We start from the raw sequence: 18,860 nt of genomic DNA, 5'->3' as shown, positions 1-18,860 counted from the left end.
GCAAAAATATCCTTGCATAAATCAAGCACAGCTCCTCGTAAATGTCCTCCAAGTTCAACAATTGATCGTCCATGTCCACACATTACATTAAAGTAGCTGCAGCAGCTCCATGCTTTTTTCCATGACTACCTTTGTTCTTGGTCTTCAGATTCTCCTTTTATTTAATTAACATCAGTTTTTACCAAATGTTAATTGCTTCACTGTCCCTGACACATATTTATTGAAGACCAAACAACAAAATTTGAAGTCTTTAAGTGAAGTTGCAAAAATTGTATTGTGCTGCCACAGCTTGTGTGCTCCAGAATGATAATTCTTCCCTGCATTTCAGATACAGATGGAACCATAATCCTCTACTTGACCTGTTCCATGTGTACTGTGCATGGGAAACATACCTTAGGATACATTACCTTAAGGAATATAAAGTATGGATTCTTAAGTGACATGTAATAATTTGTTGCACAAGTGGTTAATACCTTAATCCATTAACATCTTTATCCTGTTCTCCTAAAAAGTGAAACAACAAAAACACTGTAATCCACGCCTCTTGGAGCCATTTAGTAATATTTCAGTCTCCTGTACTTATTGTGATCATTCGAATAATACCTTGCCAATTGTATATCAAACTGTGGCTCTAAAGTGTGTTGTTACTACTTCACACACAGTGCCATTGCCAAGATAGATAAGAAAATCCACATTAGGAACCAGTTTCATGCATGAGGAAGAGATTTACAATACCTTTATTTGCAATATTGTGTTTAGTATTTTAACCTAAAAATGCTAACAATACAGGAAGACAATACAGGAAGTAACAATGGTGCAATGTTACTTTTTTGACTTGCTTTATATAGTTGATTTTACACTTCATTTGCATAAACCTGGACACTTGATGAGCTCCATGAAGTGTACTGGCAGTTGGTGGGGTGGGAGGGTGAAAAGTAATGTGGGATGACAGTGAAGTGTGTTAGTGTTTACTCTTGGCAGGAAAGTGGCAGCTTGTCTTCTGGCCATTTGGCCAATTGTGGCCGTTAAATCACCAATGAAGGGCCACATCAGGGCCTTCTGGCCCATGGTTCTTTTCTATGGGGAGATCACCAAGTATTCAAGTGAATTCCTCAATGTCTTGGAGGAGGGCAACCTTGCATGATGAAAGCTCACGATATATAATTATTTGGAAACTTCTTTAGTGGAAGAAAAAGGATTTTAGTTTCTAGTACCATAAACATCTGATTTCTTTAAAAAAAAGTTTAGTAAGTAACTTTGAATAGTGAGTTAAAAATAGCATTTCCAAGAAATGATATGATTTTAGCAAGCTACATGGGAGCTAATTGCTAAGGTGTTTGCTAACTTGAGTTCTACAACATGGAAAGAATCATTGGGTGGTGGATAGTGAAGGGAAGAGTGATGCCTGAAAAAGTTTCATTTAGAAAGAATTCCATAACATAAGAGGTGCTGTTAGTTGCATTACCCAGCACAGGAAACAGTAAGTTCTCTTGGGAGAAATCCTGAGTTGCTAAGAAGAAACATCCAGATGCAAGAGGCTGTGGATTTGTCAGAGAGGAAGAAATCTGACAGGACAGTTGAAGATTTAAGTTTAAGGAACCCATGATCAATTGTAATAATAGTATATTAAGTTAGCAACTTACTTAAAGGGAAAGACACCAATTGAAGAAAATAGAATCAAGTTATGCCTAGAAATCATCAAGAAAGAAACTAATTATTATCATGCCAACTGAGCAAGAAGCTTTAGCTCGGTCACAATTCACTGAGACTCAGAGTCTGTAATGTTATTGCTGAGTTTGTTTTCCATATTCTTAATGGGTTTGTTCAAATAGTTCTTTTGTTCTTTGGTCAAAAGTACATTGGCAGCCTCTTCTGAATTTGATCAGTGACTGATTTCCACAGTAAATTACAAGAAGATGAAAACTTATGGTCTATCAAGCCAAGTTCCACTCAAGTGTCTGATTTATCCAACATTATTGTCAGTTGGGATTATGATACATCTAGCACCACCCCACCCTTTCAAATGCCTTCCAACACCTGACTAATGAAAGGTATTATGGTTTTATAGTTTTATTACAGTTACTGAATTTGCAACTATAAACCAACCTCACCCTTGAGACAATTATTTTCAAAGGAGCCACTGCTCAATAACACAATTATCACTGTAGTATTTAGGCTGTCTTTTCTTTGTTACTTTGTTATTCCTTAATGTCTTATTCCAGAAGGTCTGGAAGTAAAAGCAGCTCAGTATCACCACAGCAATTTGAGTGATTGTTCAAGCATAACAGCAATGAAGATGCTGCTATGTGCAACTAGTAGAAGGAGAGGACATGTAAGTAATCTTATGCCATGCAATTGTATGTAACCAAATTTCCTACCTCATGAGAAGCAATGTGGTCAAGAACTCTGCTTCTCTAATGACGTTAATGTAGGATGTCATTTGTTACGGCATCAGGGCATGTATATTGTTATACAGGTCACTGTGGTGCTGCTTTTTTTAAAGCCTTCAGAGCATTTCAGTAAGAAACTGATGACATTAGCAACTTCAGTCAATTTGCTGTGTACTGCTGCATAAGGCAGATGACAGATGCCCTTCCTAAAAAGCATAATCAATTTATCACATTTCCAATGATGCACCAAATAAAAGGAAATCTCAAAATTTTCTATTCATTGCTTGCTCTGTCTGCCTATGCGAATTTACATGTAATTGGCAAAAATAATGATACCTGACACCATGCTCCATATCATTCACAAATATTTAAAAAAGAGAGAAAAAATGGAGAAAAATTAGGAGCATTTCGGAATGCAAGGAGAGAAACGATATGGTAGGGAAGTTGAGAGGCAAGATTTTACAGAACAAGGTATAAAGCCTGAAGACATAATAGGTGAAGGTGCAGCAAGAAACTATATTTATTAACAAAATTATACATCAGATGCAGTGAAGAAAAATACTAAATAACAAACCTTCTCTGGAGGGTGCAACACAGCATAGACAATCCGCGAATAAGGAAATTAAAAATAAAGGTGTTTCTCCAAAGAACAAGTATACAACAAAGTGAAGAAAATAACAAAACAGCAATTAAAGCACAAAAATCTTAGAGACAGAGACAGTTGGTGATTAACTTCTCCTGGATGAGGAAAGTTTCAAATTCTGTGAGGAGGCTAAATAAATGAAAATCATAAAACTTAGCAAGTGATATTATATTGTCCCAATTTTTACACTTAACAATTACATTTTTGAAGGTGTTCTTCAGTATGATCTTTTATATCCTTATGGTTATTATGAAAAAAAGTTATTATTTCTGATTTACTTCTTCCTTTTTCTGAGGGTACCTTCTACTTTGTTTGAATACATACAACTGAAAGCCTTTTGAGCAGCACCATGCAAAAAGACAGTTCTGAGTTAACTAGACGACACCATGTCTAGATATTGCAGGAGAAATAAAAGACGTGTTTTATATATCATTTGTAACAACTTTAATGCTTTACCCTTTAGAAGACCAAACTAAATTTCTACTCATCGGGTATAAAACAAGCTAAAGTTCTATGACTTGAAGTATTTAGTAGATGTTGCACTAGTTTATTATACAAATTTATTATAGCACAAAAAAAATTTGGTCTGAAATTATCTGAACTGCACTCAAGTAAGTGATAAAATGGTCATATGAACTTCACAAAGATTTTTTAAAGCCAAGTTTCTTTAAAAAGTAAATGTCAATCACATTATTTGATACAAAGAAAATAGGCCATAAAATCAATTTTCTGTAAAGCTGTCTCAACTAGGCACTTCTTAAAAACTGACTGTAAGGCATTTTGTTGACATTGTTGTCACACTAACTATTTAACCAGTATTGTTTAGCATCATACAAATAAAATAAAGCTGTTCAAGAATGTTGTAAATTATAAAATATATGTTATGAAAATGTGATTAATGCTACCTTGTAATATTGGTAGACATGTAGGTAATCATTTTATTGATGTGTGAAACAAATGATGTATGTATTCAGAAAAACAATGTTACTTTCAATACTCAAATGGTTAATAATTCATAAACCAAATTTCAGTTCTTCATATATGCAACCATTGTCTTTCCTTGCATCATTCATTAAGATACTATGACTTATATCATTCCTTTTTGACAGAATCATTGGTTTCTCCTTCACAATACAACCAATACAATGAAAAAATGTATAATGCAAAACATCCTATAAAGTCATAATGATAAACAGTAACTAGAAACACAATGAATAAAACAAAATAGCAAACTTTCCATACTGTGTTTTTCAAATTAACTTCACCTGCAAATGGCTCACTCTGGAACCGTAATTCCTCACTCTTAGCATCACCATCATAAGCTTCACTTGCATGCTCATTCTCAAATATTTTCTCGTTACGTTCCTCAAACTCTAACCTTTCTGAACATGGATGGACATTACTGGAGATATCACTGTTTGTTATCTTTTCCTCATCCCCTTCAATTGGTTTGCTAATCAATATGACTGGACCTATGTATTTGTGATGGCTAGATGGCTCAGGATTCTGTGGTGGCATTTCAGTTCCACTTTTCTTCTCTGTTGTATCACTTGAAATGTATGGACTTGAGCCAAATTTTGCAATATTTTTAGGCCTTACTGCATTTTGGCTTTTGCTCTCATTTATTTGCATCAGTTGAGTGTCATGACACGTTTCCACATTTTTCAGATAATGGGCACCTACTGATTCAGAATCTCTATCAGCTCTTTCTCTTTCAATGTCCATAATAACTTCATTGACTGCCTCACATTTTTGCTTATCAACTGTCTCATTCTCGATATTGGTTTCATCATCTGCCCTTTCTACTACAATCTGCCCAGGAACAGGCACAACTTCCTTTACAGCTTTAGACATAGTAAACGTATGTGATTGAGTAAATCCCATTGATCTAGGTTCATTTGTTCCACCATAGTGTTGCAAAATGGTGTTTATGCTCAATGCTTCTTCTCCCTTATGTTCTGTTTTTCCCATCTCTGTAGACCCTTTAGGAGCTGGTGCACTGGAATTTTGTTTAAAGCCCAATTCTGAAATATGACAACGCTGCATGAAGTCTGTATTCTTTTCCCTCTCGTGGTAATGCATTTTTTCTTCTGGGAGCTCAGTCGTATTACTGGCCAACTCCTTTACAACCTCTGTATGTGTCTGTTTAACTTCATAATTGTCTGTTATTTTAAGATCTGAAGATTCAAAAATATTTCCAGGAATTTTCTCACTTGTTTCAGTGATTTTGCTAGAAATTCTTCCACCTGCTTCTTCCTGAAAATTAGGAAATGCCTTCACTGAATCAGCAACATCTTGTCCAACTTCTGCAATTTTGGCTTCACTTTGACTCTCCACTTGACAATCTGCAGTCAATTTGTGTGTGGCTTCTAAAGATTGGCTGTAATTAAAAGATACATCTGGAGACTTAGTGTCTTCTGAAATTGGTACAGATGTCTTTGTTAGCAGATTTATTGTAGAAGCTGCTACTTCTGAATTTTTCTGAGAAGCATCACGTGCATCCTTTCCCATTTGTACACATATTGTATTTGTTTCACTTATATATTCACCAAGCTGCGAAACATCTTTTGCGATTTGTTCATGAGCATTGTGGATTTTTGAAGGTTGTTCATGAAAAGATGTGGACCCCTCCTGAGTGGATGTTGAAAATTGGTCTTCACTTAGCACATTTTGAGTGGCTTTCTCTTTTTGTGATACAAGTGTGGTACCTCTTCCTTCATCTCCACTAATTTCAAACAAAGCTGCTTCTATTGCTTCTTTAACCACTGTATCCGCTAACACACACGATGGAGCACTTGTGCTCAGCTCTGCAATTTGTGAAGCTGGAATTTTATTTTTATTTTGCTCATTTACAATATCCTCTTTTGTTGAATCAATCTCTTGAAATTGTGTCAGAATGTCATCTACTTCACAAGAGTCTTGGTATTTTTCTTCTTCTAAAGAACCCTGCTGCTTGGGGATTTCTGCAGGTATTGTTGCAGTTTCAATATTTAGCACAGGTGCAAATTCTAGCTGTTTACTCGGTATGGTCTGGAGACAAGCACCAAACTCCTTTCCTGTATTTTGATATTTTCTATTATCAGAATTACTGTGTGTATCTGTATGTTGCATGGATTCCATGACACCTACAGTGTTTTTATCGATCGTCTTGTTATTTGAACACACATCACAAGAACTTCCTTCGTTTGCAGCAACTTCATATTTGATGACCATTTCTTTTCCAATTTTTGAATGTTTTGTAACTTCTAAAGGACCACTGACCTTGAAATCGTGTATAATTGAAATTTGCTCTTGCATACTTTCTGCTTCCTGGTTTGTTAAATTAGATTTTGTAGAAAAGTCATTACCATGCTGTACATCTTCCAACTTCTCAACTTTACTGTAATATCGGGGTGGCTCTTGTGTGTCATTTGCTTTTACTCTGCAAACCTTTTTTTCCTTTGATGAGATTGAATCATGAGGGGGAGAACTCTTTCTACCTGACTCAGATTCCAAATCAGTGTTGGTGCATACTGCAGAGACAGAAGTGGACTCTGATTCACTGATTGCTACTGTGTTGTCAGTCAAATAATCATATTCATCACTTCCAATTTCAGCACCCATGCTCTCTCGTTGAAACTGTGTAGGATTTTGCGTATTATTAAGGAGCTTATCACATTTGTCAATGGCCTCCTGAATGATTATATTATCCTGCATGTTATTAGCAAAGACACTGTCTCTGTTTCCTGAGAAACTATTCAATTCTGGTCCAGATTTAGCTGATGTATCACTTTCATGTGACGTAACATGTTCATCTCTTACCTGACAAACAGGAAGGCAGCTTTCATATAGTAAATCTGCTTCATCATAAAACAACATAGAAGACTTGGTCATTCTGTTGTCGTTGCTTACTGCAAAATTACCACTCTCTGTTTGTAGTGTTGAACATTCCTCATGACTCTGAGTTGGCCAACTGGATGTATTTTTGTTACTGTCCAATTGGATTCTGACCCACGTAAGGTCTTTCTCTTGTTTTTCCTCGTTTGCTATGAAATTACTTACACCTGCAAACTTATGTTCAACTTCTAAATCATTCTGCTGATTAACTGGTGACTCACTGGCTTTACTGGAATTCTGCTCTCGTTCTTCCAAAACATGAGTGTGTGATCCTTCCACAAGTGTTAAATCAGTTTCCTGACCTCTTGGGCTGGTCAATGAAATGTGGAATGGAGAATTTATCTGTGAAAATAAATTTGAACAATTAGGCGATAGATAAATGTTAACAAACCTAACTGCACATGGTTACGCCTTCATCCAAATAATTTCCATGCATATAATATGTAACATGTATGAATACCATGGGGCGGCACGGTGGCTCAGTGGTTAATACTGCTGCCTCACAGCGTCAGGGACCTGGGTTCAATTCCAGCCTTGGGTGCTACTCTGTGTGGAGTTTGTACATTCTTCCCATGTCTTTGTGGGTTTCCTACAGGTGCTCCGGTTTCATCTCACAATCCAAAAATGAGCAGGTTAGGTGAATTGGCCATGCTAAATTGCCCATAGTGTTAGATGCATTAGTTGGTGTAAATATAGGGTAGGGGAATGGGTCTGGGTGGGTTACTCTTTGGAAGGTCAGTGTGGATTTGCTGGACTGAATGGCCTGTTTCCACACAGTAGGGAATCTAACCAAAAAACCTACAAGCACAGCCATGAAAATACAATGCTTCTGAAATAAATGTCATTAAAATCAATTGTTGGATCAATTTATAATGGAGGGTTAACAATGTTAAAAAATAAACAGTTTTGGGATGTTTAAATCCACAGGCGCATACAAAATATTTCAATATCTCATTTTACAATCTAAAAGCATGAATGACTCTGTGCTCCATGTCAGGTATAATTTATTCAACAATGTCCAACCCAAGAGTTCCTTAAACATCACGACTGCTTCTTCTGTGAAGAGCTGCAAATACATCAAGAAACCATTCTCTCACTGTGATATCTAATTTATGATGATGATGATGTTTGTTTCAGTAAAAAAAGAACAACTGTGGTTATTGGATTTAAAAGGAACATTTTTTTTAAGTGCATTGGGAAATATCAAAATAATGTATAAATTCCTTTTATAAATGTCTTTGTACCACACATGATGAAAAAGGTAGAGCAAGATTTGAAGCATTAACTAGCGTTAACAGAACACCAAGAGGTTGAATTTAATTCTAAGCTGGTTTCTGGTGGATGGGAGTCGAGTGAGTGCAAAACTAACTTACTGAGTCCACCGCATTTGCAAGCCACTGATCAGATGTTAGTCAACCTGAGCAGGAAACAGCAGCTGGTCAGCGGGTGGGAAAGGAAGTTCAGGTGGTCAGAACAAAGTGAAGCCTTGTCAGTGATCAGTTAAATAGTGGGAGGATGTTTGGTATGGTCTCATGGCAGAGGTGGTGATGTGGCAATAATGTCTTGACTGGAAGATGTGGCTCTCCTGTGGACCCTGAAGAAAACCACTGCTCTTTCTGACATCACAAGATAAAGGTTTACCTCGGGAGAATTTCTTTTGTTTGCAGTCCAGCCAGCAACCTCTTTCCCTTGACTACCCCACCAAAACCTCAATTAAAATCTTATCACGGCATCATTGACTTAATCGATTCTTGTTTGGCCTGCCAGTGGCACCCACATCCCACAAGAGAATAAAGAAAAATTCAGAAAGCACCTCTCCCTGGCTGTTGAACCCAACAAAATAAAAGGCAAAGTAGTCTAAAAAGGTCATGTAAATGTTTTACCTTCACACCTGACATGTATCTGCCTGGTGGAGAGGATTAAAATTGATCTTCAAGAATATATTTCAACAAGGGAAAGACTGAAAAGGTTATTCAATAACTGATTAGAATCAATGGTCTATAATTCATTCATTGATCAATTATTTATGTCTCAATTTAATTGAATCAAACTGTCCAACTGAGCATTAACTCAAAACATTTTACTTGCCATATTTTGAAAAATCTGATTTTATGACTTGTCGAAGTTAATATATAGCATCCAATGCATACTGAAAATTAAATATACCGAATATTAAATGAAGCAATTTAGTATTTTCAAGTACACTTCCCTCGTGCAATATTTGAGAAGAAAGGAAAACCTTGCATTTCTATTGTGCTTTTAATGATCACAGACATCCAAAGCATTTCACAATTAAGCCCTTATGAAATAACCATTGTTGTAATGCAGGAAAACTGTAAGCAGTTAATTCAGGTACTGCAAGGATGCATTAACAGTTATGAGATGATCCCTGCTAATCAATTCTAGTGAGATCAGGCCAAGGATAAATATTGACCTATAAAACTGGGGAAAGCTTCCTGCATTTTTTTAAATGGTGACGAGATTTTTTTTTCCAAAGCGGTTAAGATGAGATTTCTTTATAAAATCTCATCTGTTAAAAAGCATATCTGACAGTAAAGCATTCCCATAGTGCTGCACTAGAGTGTCAGCTGTGATTAACATTCAAGTCCTGGAATGGTACTTGAAGCAATACCATTCTGATTCAGAGGTTAGGATTCTGCCACTGTGCACAAAGGCTAAAGCATGCTTTCATGTTACTTAAATGGATAATTAATAGACATTGAAAGATTTCAAATTTGGAATGTTCATAAAAGCACAAAACAGAAAAAAACCTTCTATTCACCTAAATTAACCTATTGATTTGCAGCAAATATTTCAAAAATGAACAAAACAAAGCATAAACGTATTGCATTATTTAGTATTAACTGAATGTAACATTTAAAAGAGATGAAAATTTGCATAGCTAATATATTATTTATAATTTCAGTATGAAAAGAGGATTTAAAAGGCCATTTCACCTAAGATGTACCATTTATTTGACAGGCTCTTAAGAATAAAAACCTTTAATCAACACACTGCACTCATTTTTATTTGGAATCAAACTTCCACAGATACTTTATAGTGAAGATGCTAAATTACAATGTTAATGTACTCTGTACTCTGTCTTCCATTGAATAGCATACATCTGACAAACAATGCTTACTATTTTACAAGAAGAATGTACAATTATAATGATAGTGGTGCTTTGAATATAAGTCATAATTATAATAGATAATGTAGGCAAGGTCAGAGCTTTGACTCCAAGGAAACCCAGACTGTTTATAGAAATTACCCAAAAGCTGGAACAGCTAATTTGAAATGTTAATGATTATGAATTGATGGTGGAGAAGGCAGTTCGACAAAGTGTACGATTTATGAAAATATCAGGTTGTTGTTTACATGAAAGAAATGGTTACTCTGACTAAATTACAGATTGGGTTTTAGTTCTGGAAAAAACGTGCAAACTCAATGGGCAAACTGAAATTTGGGTCATTCATGTCCAAAATTTGCCAATGAAAATGTTCCAAGGCACATACTGATCATTTCATTCAAAACTCTGCTGCTGGTGAGACTTTGTACCAGTGATAGTGAAGGAGTGTCAGTATATTTCTAAGTCAGGATGGTGAGTGGCTTGAAGGGGAATTTGCAGGTATTAGTGTTCCCATATATTTGCCTTTGTTCTTTTAGATGGAAGGTTTTATTTTTGAAGGAGCTGTTCAATAACTGTCATAGTTGAGGAGGGGAGGAGGTGGGAATAAAGGTTAAATTCATTGGCTTCTTTGCCTGCAAACATATCCATAGAATTAGGACAAAATGAGAACAGCCCCTGAGCTGCCAGCTAGATACCAGTGGAGAGGAGTAGTAGGAGGATTGTGTGGTAGACCGAGATGTGTGTAGATTGAGACGGAGAAAAAAACAATTTAGTTCTGTCATTATATTGGATGTGACTTGGATAAGAGTCATTTCAAAAATGTGGCAAATCATGAACTTGATTGGAAGGATTCACATGTAGAATTTGGGAAAAATGAGCACAGGTTTGGCAGCATGGCGGCACAGTGGTTAGCACTGCTGCCTCACAGCACCAGAGACCTGGGTTCAATTCTCACCTCAGGCGACTGATTGTGTAGAGTTTGTACATTCTCCCCGTGTATGCGTGGGTTTCCTCCGGGTGCTCCAGTTTCCTCTCACAGTCCAAAAACATGCAGGTTAGGTGAATTGGCCATGCTAAATTGCCCGTAGTGTTAGGTAAAGGGGTAAATGTAGGGGAATGGGTCTGGGTGGGTTGTGCTTCGGCGGGTCGGTGTGGACTTGTTGGGCTGAAGGGCCTGTTTCCACACTGTAAGTAATCTAAGTATCTAGTCCACTTAGAGGTGACAACCCAATTAGATAGGGCCCTTTTTCTGCAATCCACAAACTCAGATCATTATTTCTAGGTTTGACTCTGGGATCTGACTTGCTTAGTATTAGCATCAACTGGGTTTATAACAGGATCGGGTTCTTTTATGGAATTTTTGTTATTTTTAGCTCATTACTTAACTTGCCTTTCCTGTACAAGCATATATCTCCTGCCAGGACATGCCAAGCTCAATTTCTTCATATCATATTTGAAAGATACTTTGGCAAAATGTTACTCTCTACAATCAAAGACTACTTGTGGATATTGCATAGCAAAGCTGAGTGAACCCTGGACATATCTGAGACAAGATAGAAGACTGCTCCTCATTTTAACAATGCCTTATTGGGCATGATGCTGCAGGTCATTTGTGAGTGCAGACATGTCTTTGTTTCCCCGAGGATTCATATCTCGGTCTGTATCTATGAATTCAGGGAGAGTACTCATGGGGCCATGCAAATGTTTCTTAATTTATTTGTTGCTCTGCAGGAGAAGAATGTGCAAAACCAGCATAAGAGATTACTGACTCAGGGTGAGATGTCTGACATTAGGAATCTCGAGATCTTTCAGGGCTAAACTGTGGGGTTTGTTGGAGGACATCTAGATATATTCAGCCATCCCATAAGATAACCTCCACACAAACAATAAGCGCCACTTATGAAAGAGATACATCTGAATTAAAGTTTGGGGGATGGATGGTGCTACGATGTCCAATCTTCTGACTTTTTCTCCACATCTTCCACCACACAGAGACGAGGAATGACCAGGCTCTTTGGGAGCATATGTGTCCCCAGGCTAACTCCAGCAAATAGTCCTCAGAGGAAGGATTACAGAAGGGGAAGTTCTAGAGGTCATGGAGAATATAAAGGTGGATAAATCACAGGGACCTGAGCTAATGTATCCCAGAACATTGTGGGAAGTAAGCGAGAATATCCTTAGAGTATAGAAGTTGGGAGGTTGTGCAGGATATTGGTGAGGCCTCTTCTGGAATATTATGTTTAGTTCTGGTTGCCCAGTTATAGGAAGCATATTATTAAGCTGGTGAGGGTTCAGAAAAGGTTTACCAGGATGTTGCTGAGTATGAAACGTTTGAGTTATAGAAATTTATAAAATCATGAGGGGTCTAGATAGGGTTAAGGGTAAGAGTTTTTTCCTAGGATTTCAAAATGGGGCACATTTTTCGGGTGAGAGGAGAGATATTTTAAAAAGTCATGAGGGACAACATTTAGGGTGATTTATATGTGGAATGAACTTCCTTAGGAAGTGGTGGGTGTAGGCACAATTGCAACATTTAAAATACGTTAGGAATAGGCAAGAATTGGAGGGATATGAACAAGGGCAGGCAGGTGGGACTAGTTTAGACCGGGATTATGCTCGACATGAACTGGTTGGACTGAAGAGTCTGTTTCTGTTTTGTAAGACTCTATAAGAGCCTTGTCTCTCAGAGAATGTACCACCAATGCATTCTTCCCCACCTTCATCGTTCATCATGATGGATAATTTACACTAAATTGGCAATATATGTTTACATGGCTGCCTCCATGGATGGGCTGGTGGCTGCAGTGGGGAGCCGGGTCCTGGTACGAAAGAAAGTCTCTGTCACAGAGATAATAGATGTCCTGAATAAACTGCCATAGCATAGTGCTGTCTACACAGGTTGAACATCCCATGTATTAGTATTATCCATCTTGAATGTTAACATGGATTCCCAGGTTGGGCACTTCAGTATTTACAGTGTAAAAGCAGGTGGATTAGCCATTAAGTTTGCGAAGATTCCCAGATCTACATATTATCAGGACCCATGAGGTGCCAAATTTGTCAGCTGTAACTCCAATGATTCCAGACATTTTACTTTTACTAATCTCTCAAAAATGCTCTATCCTTACTATCTAAATGAAGCCAAGTTAGGTAATGGGAAAGTACAATGAGATCTAGGTGTTCTTGTACATCAGTCAATGAAAGCAATCATGAAAGTACAGCAGGCAGTGAAGAAAGCTAATGGCATGCTAGCCTTCAAAACAAGAGGAATTAAGTATAGGAGCAAAGAGGTCCTTCTGCAGCTGTACAAGGCCCTGGTGAGATCACACCTGGAGTACTGTGGGCAGTTTTGGTCTCCAAATTTGAGGAAGGACATTTTGGCTATTGAGGGTATGCAGCGTAGGTTCACGAAGTCAATTCCCGGAATGGCGGGACTATCATATGTTGAAAGATTGGAGCGACTGGGCTTGTATACACTTGAGTTTAGAAGGATGAGAGGGGATCTGATTGAGATGTATCAAACTATTAAAGGATTGGACACTCTGGAGGCAGAATTTCACTGATTGGTGAGTCCAGAACCAGAGGACACAGTTTAAAAATAAGGGGTAGGCCATTTAGAATAGAGTTGAGGAGAAACTTCTTCACCCAGCGAGTGGTGGATATATGGAATGCTCTGCCCCAGAAGGCAGTAGAGGCCAAGTCTCTGGATTATTTCAAGAAAGAGATGGATAGAGCTCTTAAAAATAGTGGAATTAAAGGTTATGAGGATAAGGCAGGAACAGGATACTGATTGTGGATGATCAACCATGATCATAATGAATGGTGCTGCTGGCTCAAAGGGCCGAATGGCCTACTCCTGCACCTATTGTCTATGTCTATTGTCTGTAAGTGTGCATTTCAATATTATGATTGCTCCGCAATTACCACTTTGAAAGTAAATGCATCCCAGGAAGACTTTATAACATTCTAAGACATCATGAGAAGCCTATTATATTTAGTTCTATTGTCCTTACAACAGCTCAGGCTAACTATTCCAATGTTAAAGGAGAGACTCTTGCTCTCGTGTTCAGAACGCAATCATTTCACACATACCTGTTTGGCAAGTACTTCACCATTCACACTGATCACAAACCATTAGTAATCATTTGTCAAAAAGCTCTCACAAATGCACCTGTATGACTACGCTGTCCAATTTTAGAGATCCAATGGTACAATGTAGAAATACAATACAAACCAGGTTCCCAATTGACTATGTCTGATGCTATTAGCCGACTCCAAACCCTCTCAGGAACAAAGATGTTCCTTTATACCTCCAAGTAGTTTTATTGATTATGAACATGCATTTTGGTCACAGACAAACAGAGTAGATTCATCAGATGATAAGCAACTGCAACAGCTCAAAAGGATCATCAACATATGGCATGAGTACAGAAAACAGGTCCCTGAAATGGTTCATTCTGGTCATTCAGTGATGAGCTACCACTCTCCAAGAATATAATCTCTGAGGGCAAAAAAAGTGATAAGTTCATATGCATTATGTCAAGATATACATAGGTCCACAGAGGAAATAAAACAATGAGTCCATGCAGTGGCCCAGCATCAATAAGGACATTGGTCTACAAATAAATTTGTATAAAATATTTCAGTTCTATCAACTTCAACAATCAAGAGAACCTTCTGAGCCATTGGAGAAGATTGTGACTGATATTTTCCACGTTAAAGAACACAATAACATTCTGGTGACTGCCTATTTCATCAAATTTCCTTTTTATTGATAAATCAAAGACGCAATTGATGCAACAGTTGTCGGCACATTGGCCATTATATTCAGTTTGTTCCATGTACTTCAATAAATTGTGCCTGACAATATTTCACAGTATACTTGTGCAGCCTTCCAAGATGTGTCCACCACACTACACCTTCTACTTACTACATATAGTAAATCAGTCGTGCTGAGCAATTCATGCTGGAAACTCCATGATCATTAAATGTAAAGCAACTTGCCAAAGGGTTAAGATAAGTATGTTAATTCTACATGCTGCTCCTGTAGTTACTAGTTTATCATCTCCAGAGGCTCACATGTTCTTCCCTCCCACCAGTCTCACCAACATGAGACATTGCTGGAAAGAAAACAGAAAATGAGACAAGAATGTGCATAAATCAATGGGTGTACAGACAGCTGTCTTAACTTGAATGATGATTAATCTTATGAGTTTAAGACTTTCATAAAAGCAGTTGGGTTTGTCAATAGGTATTATGAAATTTTGACCAGCCCAGGTGCCTTGACATTAATAAACAGTGGTCACCTGCTGCCAAGAAATAGGTGACATATTCAATCACAGAGTAATAGAGTCATACAGCATAGAAGCAGACCCTTTGGTCCAACTCGTCCATACCGACCAGGAACCAAATGCAAGTAATCCTGTATTTGGTACATATGCCTCTAAACCTTTCCTTTTCATGTACTTGTCCAAATGCCTCTTAAATGTTGTAATTGTGTTCGCCTTTATCACTTCCTCTGGCAGCTCCCTCTGTGCGACAATGTTGTCCTTTTTAAATCTTTTCCCACTCACCTTTAACTTGTGCCATCTAGTTTTAGACTCCCCTAGCCTGAGGAAAATACCTTAGCTATTCACCTTATCTACGCCCAATGTGATTTTATAAACCTCTACAAATCAATCAATTAATAAGGTCACCATTCAGCCTCCAATGCTTCAGGCAAAAGAAATCCCAGCATATTCAACTTTACCCTCTTCCACCTGTTTGGTCACCTTCACAAAGAACTCAATAAGGTTTGTAAGGCACGACATACCGTTCACAAAACCATGTTGACTATCCCTAATCAACTCATTCTTCTCTAGATGATTATAAATCCTACCTGCTATAAACTTTCCCAACACTTTACCCAAAACCAAACAAAGTAAGACTCACTGATCTATAATTACCAGGGTTGTCTTTACTCCCCTTCTTGAACAAAGGGGCAACATTTGCTATCCTTCAGTCTTCAGGCATTATTCCTTTAGACAATGACAACATAAAGATCAAAGCTAAAGGGTCTGCAATCTTCTCCCTGGCTTCCCAGAGAATCATAGGATAAATCCCATCTGGCCCAGGGAACGTATCTATTTTCATGCTCTTCATAATTGCTAACACCTCCTCCTTGTGAACTTCAATCCCATCTAGTTTAGTAGGTTGTATCTCAGTATTTGCCTCAACAACACTGTCTTTTTCCAGTGTGAAAACTGAGGAATATATTTATTTAGCATTTCCCCTATCTCCTCAGACTCCATGCACAACTTTCCACTATTATCCTTGATTGGCCCCAACCTTTATCTCGTCGTTCTTTTATTCCTGATATACCTATAGAAAGCTTTAGGGTTTTCCTTGATTCTACCTGCCAATAGTTTCTCATGCCGCCTCCTAGCTGTTCTTAGCTCTCTCTTCAGGTAATTCCTGGCTAAAATGTAACTCTCAAGGGCCCTAACTGAACCTTCACATCTCATCTTACCATAAGCCTCCTTTTTCCTCTTGACAAGAGATTCAACTTCTTTAGTAAACCACGGCTCCCTCACGCGACTCCTTCCTCCCTGCCTGACAGGTACGTACTTATCAAGGACACACAGTAGCTATTCCTTGAATAAGCTTCACATTTTAATTGTGCCCATCCCCTGCAGTTTCCTTCCCCATCCTATGCATCCTAAATCTTGCCTAATCGTGTCATAATTACCTTTCCCCCAGCAATAACTCTTGCTCTGTGTTATATTCCGATCCTTTTCCATCGCTAAAGTAAACATAACCGAATTATGATCAATATCACCAAAGTGCTCATCTTCCTCCAAATCTAACACCTAGTCTAGTTCATTACCCAGTACCAAATCCAATGTGGCCTTGTCCCTTCTTGGCTTGTCTCCATACTGTGCCAGGAAACCCTCTTGCACACATTGGACAAAAATTGATCCATCTAAAATGGGAGGGGGAGTTGAAGTGGTCCACTTCAGGCAGTGGGGTTGTTGGTGCAGTCAATATTTGGAAAGTTAAAGGCCCCCATAACAATTACCCTGTTACTCTCGCTCCTATCCAGAATCATCTTTGCTATCCTATTCTTGACATCTCTGCAACTATTCGGTGGCTTATAGAAAACTCCCAACAGGGTGACCTCTCCTTTCCTGTTTCTAACCTTAGTCCATACTACCTCAGTAGATGAGTCCTCAAATATCCTTTCTGCAACCGTAATACTGTCCTTGACTAACAATGCCACCCCCACCCCCCCCAACTTTTACCAACTTCTCTGTTCTTACTGAAACATCTAAATTCTGAAACCTACAACAAACATTCCTGTCTCTGTTCTATCCATGCCTTCAAAATGGCCACAACATCAAAATCTCAGGTACCAGCCCATGCTGCAAGTTCACCCACCCTATTCAGATGCTTCTGGCATTGAAGCAAACACACTTCAAACCATTTTCATGCTTGCCGGTGCCCTCTTGCAAACTTAACCTTGCTTCTGACCTCACTACCTCAACTTCCTAGACACTGGAACTACAATTTAAGTTCCCATCCCCCGCTAAAGTAGTCTAAACCCTCCTGAAGAGCATGAGCAAATGTCCCCCCAGGATATTGGTACCCCTCTGGTTCAGGTGTAGACCATTCTGTTTGAAGAGGTCCCACCTACCCCAGAAAGAGCCCCAATTATCCAGGTATCTGAAAACCTTCCTCCTGCACCATCCATGTAGCCATGCGTTCAATCCGCTCTCTCTCCCTATTCCTTACCTCGCTTGCAAGTGGCACGGGCAACAAACCAGAGATAACAACTCTGTTCTAGCACTAAGTTTCCACCTAGCGCCCTGAATTTCTGCCTTAAATCTCCACGACCTGTTTTCCTACCTATGTCATTGATGTCTATGTGGAACATGACTTGGGTCTGCTCCCTGTCCCCTTCAAGGATCCTGAAAACATGATCCAAGACCATAAACCATGGCACCTGTGAGACAACACACCAACCATGCATCTCTCTTCTTCTCACAGAACTACCTATCTGTCCCCCTATGGAGTCCCCAATGACTAATGCTCTGCTCATCTCTCCCTTCCCTTTTGAGCAACAGAGACAGAGTCTGGACAGAGACCTGTACCCCATGGCTTACCCCGGGTAAGTTGGCCCCTCCAACAATGCCGGCATGGTGGCACAGTGGTTAGCACTGCTGCCTCACAGCACCAGAGACCCGCCTCAGGCGACTCTCTGTGTGGAGTTTGCACATTTTTCCCATGTCTGCTTGGTTTCCTCCGGGTTCTCCAGTTTCCTCCCACAGTCCAAAGATGTGCAGGTTGTGTGAATTGGCCATGCTAAATTGCCCATAGTGTTAGGTGAAGGGGTAAATGTTGGGGTATGGATCTGGGTGGGTTGTGCTTCAGAGGGTCGGTGTGGACATGTTGGGCCAAAGGGCCTGTTTCCACACTATAAGTAATCTAATCTAAACAGTATCCAAAATGATATACTTGTTATTGAGTGGAACAGCCACAGGAGATCCCTGCACTGCCTGCTGGTTCCCATTCCGTCCCCACTGTCCCCAGGACTTGTCCTACCTGCCTATCTTCTTTTCCACCTATCCCCTCCATCCTCCTCCCTGACCTATCACCTTCATCCCCTCCCCCATTCACCTATTGTACTCCATGCTACTTTCTCCCCACACATACCCTCCTCTAGCTTATCTCTCTACGCTTCAGGCTCTCTGCCTTTATTCCTGATGAAGGGCTTTTGCCCGAAACGTCGATTTTGCTGCTCCTCGGATTCTGCCTGAACTGCTGTGCTCTTCCAGCAACACTA

General features: G+C 38.9%; 1 protein-coding gene across 1 annotated transcript in view; it reads right to left on the bottom strand.

The window, feature by feature from the left end:
- Positions 1-3,562: 3,562 nt before the first annotated feature.
- ppp1r3ab (protein phosphatase 1, regulatory subunit 3Ab) overlaps positions 3,563-18,860 on the bottom strand; it is a 59,364-nt gene continuing 44,066 nt past the window's right edge. Inside the window, exon 4 of the mRNA XM_060839813.1 lies at positions 3,563-7,251. Coding sequence (XP_060695796.1) covers positions 4,126-7,251 — 3,126 coding nt within the window. The 3' untranslated portion in view covers positions 3,563-4,125. The remainder of the gene's footprint in view (positions 7,252-18,860) is intronic.

Source organism: Hemiscyllium ocellatum, chromosome 19 (genome assembly GCF_020745735.1).
Source record: "Hemiscyllium ocellatum isolate sHemOce1 chromosome 19, sHemOce1.pat.X.cur, whole genome shotgun sequence".
In the NCBI taxonomy this organism is placed as follows: domain Eukaryota; kingdom Metazoa; phylum Chordata; class Chondrichthyes; order Orectolobiformes; family Hemiscylliidae; genus Hemiscyllium; species Hemiscyllium ocellatum.
This window is presented reverse-complemented; position numbering and strand designations above follow the sequence as displayed.